The 9,096-nt window shown below is 39.6% G+C and overlaps 1 protein-coding gene across 1 annotated transcript; it reads left to right on the top strand.

Moving 5' to 3' along the window:
* Positions 1-629: 629 nt before the first annotated feature.
* fam8a1b (family with sequence similarity 8 member A1b) lies at positions 630-7,639 on the top strand. Its single transcript, XM_036592538.1, has 6 exons — positions 630-988; positions 1,030-1,109; positions 4,302-4,422; positions 4,877-5,000; positions 5,084-5,223; positions 6,843-7,639. Exons 1-6 carry the CDS (start codon positions 672-674, stop codon positions 6,985-6,987), a joined length of 927 nt encoding a protein of 308 aa, XP_036448431.1. The 5' UTR covers positions 630-671; the 3' UTR covers positions 6,988-7,639.
* Positions 7,640-9,096: the final 1,457 nt, after the last annotated feature.

The raw sequence follows: 9,096 nt of genomic DNA, 5'->3' as shown, positions 1-9,096 counted from the left end.
TACTTTCCAAAGCTAAAGAACAGGTTTTGTATCCGAATCAGTTCCCCCTCACGTTCCCTTTGACAAATCAGGTCCGCTGGGGCGCGCGCATTCACTGAACAGACAACAACGTCAAGCAACACTGGAACTACGGAAAGCGAAAGCGTTCAAACAATGTTTGACGAACAGTACAGAAAGTGTTTACCAGTAAGATTGTTCAGTCAAATTGAAAATAATATTTATCACGGAATTTTAATTATGCTGTGAAATCTTGGGTGAATTTATACTGGGGATTGGATGAAAACATGCGCCCGTTCAATCTCTTTTTTTAAAACTTTTTCGCTCTCCTTAGTTCCAGTGTTGCTTGGCGTTGTTATCTGTTCAGTGAATGCGCGTGCCCACGGACCTGAATTTGAGGGGGAACTGATTCGGATAAAACACCGGCTCTGACTCCACAACCAGCAAATCTCAATGGCGCCCTCTTTGTGATTGTAGAGATAGGCTCTCTTTTTTTGCCTCCACCCGTTTTCGAACAAATCCCGCCTGCCGCGCTAGGATTGGAGGGACTGCTCGTGATAGCCAATCCTAGGACAGGAGGCGTGATACTGCTAGCCACTCCTAGCGTAGAAGACGAAATACAGGTGGGGAGGAAAAAAAATAACACGTCCTTGTAGGCCTACAGTAGATGTGTCATGGCGGACTCCGGAGGGAGAGTATACAAACGGGAAGAAACGTTCTCAAGACATAACAGAGGGACTGGAAACGGCCAGGAGACGAAAGCCGTTAACAGGCACAGCTCGCAGAGCAAGCGGGACGTTACTACGTCGGAATATTGCGAAAAACTGCAGGAATGGATGTGGCAGTATTACTGCGGTTACGTGAACTGGCAAAGCTGGATGAGTGTGTCTGCGTTTTCTCTCCCACCGTGTTCTCCGACACCAGGACTACCGACATGGAGAGCAGACTTGGCTAACGGCTTCTCAGTTTCGCCCACTCATGTATCCACTGTGTCCACTGATACTTTTGTTGGAAATACTGGACTGAGAGGAGAAGTTCGCGGGCAGGGCTCGCCGCTCCTGACAGCACGCCTGCCCAACAGCCACAACAGAATGGAAATGCTCCACAGCCAGGTATCGAGTTAGGGGAGGTGTGTCGTTTGTCCCTCTTGTTAAAACAGTCAGCTTGGGAATACTTGAGGTTTCATCTTGAAATGCAACATTCAACACTAGAACACTAGAATACACTAGAAAACAGTAGGATACTAAACACTGTACTACTAAGCATACACAAGACATTTCAACACTCTAACACTCATCACTACAACACCAACACTATAGCATGATAACAGGCCTATCCCAAAGTCTACACTTTTGGTTTGTGGGCTTTCTTAAAGGGTAGTTCCACCAATTTTCCAAAATTTCTGAATAATCCAGTCCTTGAGATGTAAACAGAGTCATTCAGAGTGATTTGACGAGAAACAGTTCAGTGTGGAGATACTTACGGACACACATTTCTTTACAGTGGTGGTGATAGTAACAAGGGGTCAGGATGTCTGCGACACAAATATAGCCATTTTATTTACTATCCAAAACCAAAAGTTAACCTTCACGTGTTTTCTGAATTTTTATTTGCAATGTTGATAATGGTAAAATAGTCACAACTCTGAAAAATAAGTTTTCTTTTGGAGCTATTTTGCCTTACGATGCCCTGCACGTACCCCTCCACCATGAATGGATTCAAATTCATTTCACGCCAAAACATTATTACAAAACCATCATAAAACAAGTCTTTGTCAGACAGCAGGCAGCATATATCTAACCACTAATAATGGTTAGAGTAATAGCTTTCTCTGTGGGAGATGAGTGTGGATGACTTTGTTTACATCTCAACCCTTTAATCATGTAGAATATTTTGAGAAATTGGTGAAGTTCCCCTTTACGTGCCCACCTGAGTGCATTAGCGCTCAATAAAGGGGTATTCCACAAATCTTTCAGAATTATATGCAAACTTCAATCAGTGTAAGCAAAGTTATTCTGAATGGTTCGATGCAAAATCTTCCATTCTAAAGATAATTGCCAAGTCAGAATTAAAGTGGTGGTGATTGAAACCAGACACAGCAAGAGAAGCATTTGATGCTTTTAAAATCTACCTCACAGAAAGCTATTTCATGAAATGTCTGCAAATATGTTGCCTGCGTGCATGAAACATTGTTACATTGTTACATTGTTTTATGATAGATTTTTGATAAAACACCTTTTTAAAATCCGCTCTTGGCAGAGAGATCCATGCAAGGCATTGTAAGGCAAAATAGTACCAAAAGAAAATTTATTTTCTTCAATTTACCACTTTTTGACCAACATCAGGATTACATATAAAAACTCAGAAGTAGGGCTGGGCGATAAAACGATAACGATAATGACCGCGATATAACTTTTCCTCGATAGAGCGATACGACATGTTCGATAAATGTTCAATATAATACACCGTTCTCACACCACGTTCAGCAAAAGCCTTGGTGGCGTTTTCTACTGCAAGGAAAGCGACGCTACTCTGCTGCCGCCAGGAGAGGGCGCACTTCCGAGTTTTTCGACATGATTAGAGAGGGAGGGGCGACGAGTAAGAGGAGTCTTTAGCAACGGCTGAAACGCGGAGTTATACATTCCCTGTTTGAGTGGAGCGACCGGCGATCTGTTCTCCTGTGACTGAGTGTGAGTGACGAGATCAGTGGTGTAACTACTGTCCTACAGCGAACTCACCTCTTTCCTAACACCCTAACCAGCTTTAGCAGCGTTAAATCACAATCACACTTCTCACAACTACAGCGCTGTTACAGCACTCGGACAGTCATATTTAAGTATTAGTGCATTCCCGAGCAACGAAAGTGAAAGAAAGAAGTGGGTTCATGTAAATTACAGCCCTGATTTAAACGAAAGTAAACTGAGGATGCTGTGAGGCATTGGAGAGCGCCGTCTTTCCAGGCTAGCTGTTTTTAGCAGTTGGCTAACTTGAAGCAGCGCTCCGTCACTCGCACGACACGGAGAATTGATGATACTATAGATCAAACAAGACACAAAAGCACCGCTTTCACTTTAAACGTACCTAAAAGGAGGACTCTGTTTGTCTGATGTTGATATTTTGCGGTTCACCCTTTAAACTGCTACGATAGTATAGAGCAATCCAGTCGTCGCTAGCTGATGTCTGAATGCTGTGATGTCATTTGTAACGGGGTAGCCGAGCGCTCGTCACCAGCTGAAAATAATCTGTTTTCTTTCTTAAATTATGACTATTACAAAATAGCCATCGTTTTCCAGCTGGTAAAAACAGCTCACCAGACACTCTCTCCCACTCTCCCATGACAGATTTGTGAAATGTTCCACTGTTTGGTGAGTGTTTGTCGTGTTCAACCATAAAGGATCGTTTAAAACAGCAGTTAACCACTCAGGAGCAAAAATCAGCCTTCAAACTTGAAAGAAATAATGATTTGACATTTATGGCGGTATGTATCGATATCGAACGATATGAATTTTGTTTACTGTGAAAACATTTTTGGCCATATCGCCCAGCTCTACTCAGAAGATGTATAGATTCACTGGTTTTCACAGTTTGACAGTAAAAAAAAATGGCTGTATTTGTGTTGTTGACATTATGACCCCTGGTTCCAATCACCACCATTATATAGAAGTCAGAGTCTGTACGTTTCTCCACAGTGCACCATTAGCTGAGGTCAATCACCAAACTGTGCAGGAATCCAGCCCTCCAGGACCAGAGTTTCCCACTCCTGCAGTAAACACTATTATACTAGACACTGCAATACAAAACACTATAAAGCCAGAAACGTGCAAACGCAAATAACAACGCATTGCAAAAACTCAGCATGCATTCTTACATTACTGTGGTAGTTAAAACACTCAAGGGGCAATAGAGGACAAATCAGAATGGCAGCTGGCGTCATTCCAACATATAGGCAAGCAAAGCATTTTTTCGAGAGACTCGTCCAACTGCTCATCTGCTATGACAGTCGACCGAGAGTTAAGTTTTATTTTACCTTTATTTAACCCGTGTAATCACAACTTTTTTACAAGTGAGCCCTGGCCAAAAAGGCAGGTAACTACTTGATGGTAATGGTAACTACTTCAACTCTAGAACCCACCACTATTATATTAGATATGACAACGCTATAACACCACAAGGAACAACACAGGGAGTTTCCTGAAAGGGCAAGCAGCTCACAGTTCCACATGTACAGTATGCCTGTTATGATTTGTTTATAAACTGCACACTTCTGCTGTTCCTGTGACTTATGTACAGTATATATGTTTTAGGTCAGGAGTATTCCATTCCCTCTCCTTTTCAACGTTTCTTGGCTGAGATGGTGGATTTCTTCATTCTTTTCTTCATAAAAGCAACCATCATCCTCAGCATAATCCACTTGAGTGGAATGAAGTAAGTTGGCCACTTTGCATCATTATTTTAATAATGTTCTTCCAATAATTGATTAATTGATCAACTCATAATAGCTAATAATAGGAATTTCATTTGTGTCTAAATATACAAAGTAATGGTTTGGCCAAAAAGCTAATTTTCTTAGTTTTCTTACACCAAATGTAGTCAGTCAGCCAAGACATGTTTGTTGTCTGGAGTTTGCTTTAGTTTTGCGTTGAAGCTTCAGGCTAATATAGCTAAAAAGTAATGAAGGCTTATAGCCACCAGGTTAGCATTAAACAGATTTGATGTTTGGCCCAATCATTGCTTTCTTCAGGTTCTGAAATTTTAAGTGTGTTCATATTACTGAGTTAAACTGAGAAGAATCTGTTTCTATGTATCGTATGTGTACTTAAGTCTTTTGAAATTCAGTGTATTGTACAGCTGTAAGTGTTTCTGTGTTTAATAATTTTAGAGATATATCAAAGTTTGCCATGCACTTCATTGTGGAAGAAATAGATGAAGACACATCAATGGAGGAGCTACAGAAAATGATGCTTGTGGCTCTGGTGTACCGGATATTGGTTTGCTTCTACGAGGTCAGTTTGAATGCCTTAATCAAATAAAGATTGACATAAAGCTGTTTTGTTGGAAACTTTTTAACACTTGTCTTACTTTTTAGATCGTATGTATTTGGGGAGCTGGTGGAGCCACTCCTGGGAAATTCTTGATTGGCCTGCAAGTGGTTACTTGTGACACTTCAGTCTTGGTGCAACCCAACCGTGTCCGTGTGGTGCCAGCAACTAACGTCAGTCTGTCTGCGTGAGTTTGGATGTTCATTTAGATCTTTGAATTGCTGCTTTTGCATTATAAGGTCCAGTCAGCATTTCACTAGGCTGATTGTGTAAATCTCTGATATTTAGTGCCTTGTTTTGACGTTTGTTACAATATAAACCACTCAGTTCTCAGGGTTTATTGGTTGAATGTCGTTAGGCCAGTCTTCATTAATACACCGATCAGGCATAACACACACCAACACACCACCACCACGTCAGTGTTACTGCAGTGCTGAGAATGATCCACCACCCAAATAGTACCTGCTCTGTGAGGGTCCATGGGGGTCCTGACCACTGAAGAACAGGGTAAAAGGGGGCTAACAAAGTATGCAGAGAAACAGATTGACTATAGTCTGTAATTGTAGAACTACAAAGTGCACCTATATAGTAAGTGGAGCTGATAAAATGGACAATGAGTGTAGAAACAAGGAGGTGGTCATAATGTTATGCCTGATCTGTATATTGCTAAACAGTCCCTCACCACCTACTCACCTTTATAACTAACAGCTCAGCTTCAAAATAAGACCAAATTAACAGAAACCAACAAAACCACAAAAACTGGAATGCTCTACCCCCAGAGAGTCAAATAACAGACTCTCATGCTGGCTAGCATTGCCTTGAATGATAGAGATGGGAGAGGAGGGACAGTCCCTTCCACTCAGAGAGAGCAAGGCCATTTATGCTTTCTTGGGCTCATGGTTACAAATGGCTGTGGCATCATTGATAGTAAGGCTTAGATGGTTGCGCCACTTTGGAGCCGTGTTTATACAAGTTAGACACTGAAATACTGATAAACATCAGTAAAGCGCTGTTTAACGTCCATGCAAATCAGCCAACCCTCACAATGTTTTGAAGGGCTTGCAATTTGGTCCAATCAACACATTATTTCTGCATTAAATGTGGGATTATCAGTTATTTTATTTTCTATTTTATTTTCTACAACCTTTTACATTAAAAAGCCAGCCTGTGCTTTATATACATTTTAGTGATCCTTTTATTTTAAATACAGGGCATCAAACATTGTCCCACCATGCTTATATGATTTTTATATGAATGTTGCATATACTATTTCTTGTTACAAGGGTTTACTTATTGTAAGTGTACAGCTTTTATGCTACATGCCAGGAAGCCATGAATGAGACAGAGATCGCATTTGCCAATGTCCTTTTTTTAAAAATCAGGAACTAACTGCTTTAGGCATTTAAAACAGGTTAAAAATATGGCAGACTGACAATCACAGACTTCTACAGTTGTATTGCACTTCCCGTCCTTCAAAAAATAAAGTGCAATTATTTTTGCACATTTTACTTTAAGCATTTTATTCTGCTACAATCCCCAAAAATGGCCTCGAGAACCTGGTCGTGCTGGTTTAACTGAAGCTGCCATCTGTTTTACTTTTGACTATCATTTTTTATTTTATTTTATTAGCTCTGTAAAATCAGTATCAGTTACACAGTTTTTGTATTGGTTTGACCCTATTTCGTATTGAATTTGCACTTAATCTCAAATCAGTATATATAAATCAAATAACTATATTATGCCATTATGCAGCATTACTCAAACTCTCTATGTATCTCTGACATCTTCATCTCTCTCTCCATTTAGGTCAACGGTACGGGCCTTGAACAAGAACTTCTCCATTGCGTTTTTCTTCCCGGCATTCATCACGCTGCTCTTTTTCCAGCACAACAGAACTGTGTACGATATTGTGGCAGGCACCATTGTGGTCAAGAGAAACAGGCCGAGATGATCTCTCTGTTGTAATCAAGGCCAAACCTGCACCATCATATGCACAAATGAACCTTCTGAGAAAAGAAGTCCAGGTGAATCTGAACTGAACCAAAGTCTTGCTGGGGCTGCAGGAGAGAGGGAAATTCAGGGACTCCTCTGACCAGTCCATCGAAAACTCCAAGTATTTTTCACTCCAGGTACCTACAGAGAGCTCTTGAAAACCTGAATTGCTGTTAGTTTTGCGATCTAACTTGCATCAGCTGGATTACGTCCTAGTGCCAAATAACATTTTCTAAAGATGGATCCCTCTCTATAGTTTTGAGTTATACAAAGACCTTCCATCTGTTTCCATTGTGAAATTTTATACTTCAAAATGTTTGTTTGAGCGTCAAGACTTCAAGCTAGAATAGGTAAATTATAATAACTTATTATTCCAAGTTATACTTTAATGTTACTTGCTTGTTTGACTAAACGTTTACCCCAAATGTTTGTGTTAAAAGATAGTTAAAGATTTTGTTTGGTTAATTAATTTGCCAAAACTGTATAGCCTTAACGCGCAGATTAATATGGCTTTTTTTCAGTAATATGCTGTTTTGCACACAACAAGCATCACTGCATGCCTTCCTTTGGTTACAATAAAATCTGACATTTTTGCCTCTTTTCACTGTAAACTGCCTCGTTCTAGAGCTCAGTAATTTCACTCACAATATCTCAAATAGCAAAGGTTACTGCTTGTTTCATTTAATATGTTTCAGGTTATGGTTCTGAATATATTAATACAGTGTGTAGTATGTAAATCATTGAATTTTCATATTAGCTGCCTCTTAGAGGCACCCTCTAGCCAAAACACAAATTTAACCATTGCTACCTCTGTTGTAAACATACTTACTTGCGTTCTACATTGGTGCACCAGTAGCCTTTAAAGTGAGATTTTCCAGATTAAATACTAGGAAACCTCCGTTTTGCTTATGTATCTTGAAGGTGGGAAGGAATTTTGTTGTTGTGTTTAGCGGCGGGAAGATTTGAAATATAACTGCTAGCAAACATACTATCTTATTGCACTATCCCTTTAAGGACTGTTTGCAAATCATCATTGCAGTTGACAGAATGGATTATTTAAACCACAGAAATAAAAAAGACAAGAAGCTGAAAGGTGAAAATTAGCAAGGAAGCTACCTGGAGAGTCCACTTTATGCTGAGTAAAGATAGAATCACTGTCTTCGTTATGATTGTTTTTTGGCAGCCAATGTAAAAGTTACTCTAATGCTAGCTTGGTTGTATTTACTTGCCTAAAGATCGGTGTTCAGGCTAGCAGTAATGATTGGGTGACATCACAGAGATTCCCAATGAAACACTAAAATATGTTTGCCCAGCTGAATCAGAAAGACACGTGATTTGAACTCCCCTACAGTGAGCTGTAACATTTCTCTTGTATCAAGGATTTCCAGTGGTTGTACGAGTGAATAAACATTGATGAAAGAAAACATGAAAACAGCATAAAATGGTGAAACTGATAGGGCTGAGGAATATGACGCTGCACTACAGAATACTGCATAACACAACAGACAACATTAAAGTCTAGTTTTAGAGAATGTCCCATTAAGCTGTATTCAGAAATGTGTTTGTTGTGCCATGACTAGGGCCTTATCGATTAAATGGGCTGGCCAGTAATATTGGTAGTTATTGAGGGCAAGCAAATTTATCGATACTACTAAATTCCTGCCATTAAAGCTCCATTGTGTAGTCGATATTTAATCTGTACGCAGAATCTTAAGCCAAGTAAGTTTGAATCCCATCATGGTTAAAATAACTCCAGTCAGAATGATTGTTTTTGTCAAAATCAGTTCAATATTGCCTTAACATCTAGTTTTTCTTTAAAGTATTTTATTTTACCATTCTGCGTAGCTGCACTTATTTTAACTATGTGATATAGATAACCGTACTTAATAACATCCCAAAATATTTCCCTTGACATTTCTCAAAACTGCATTTACAACCTTGTTTACACAACATTTTTCACAACAATTATTTTTCTATGCAATAAATGGTTAGTAGTATTATGTCAAGTGGTGAGTGAGTGGTGAAATGTCTTGAAGATCATGGTACAAGTCAAGCTACATCTGCTTAC

Source organism: Colossoma macropomum, unplaced genomic scaffold (assembly GCF_904425465.1).
Source record: "Colossoma macropomum unplaced genomic scaffold, Colossoma_macropomum, whole genome shotgun sequence".
Lineage (NCBI taxonomy): Eukaryota > Metazoa > Chordata > Actinopteri > Characiformes > Serrasalmidae > Colossoma > Colossoma macropomum.
This window is presented reverse-complemented; position numbering and strand designations above follow the sequence as displayed.

Bases quoted from the DNA above. Each gene is read 5' to 3' on its own strand.
- fam8a1b (XM_036592538.1), top strand. From the start codon at position 672: ATGGCGGACTCCGGAGGGAGAGTATACAAACGGGAAGAAACGTTCTCA. The intron at 989-1,029 runs GTCCACTGATAC...GACTGAGAGGAG, and splicing joins CCCACTCATGTATCCACTGT to AAGTTCGCGGGCAGGGCTCG. The intron at 1,110-4,301 runs GTATCGAGTTAG...TATATGTTTTAG, and splicing joins TGGAAATGCTCCACAGCCAG to GTCAGGAGTATTCCATTCCC.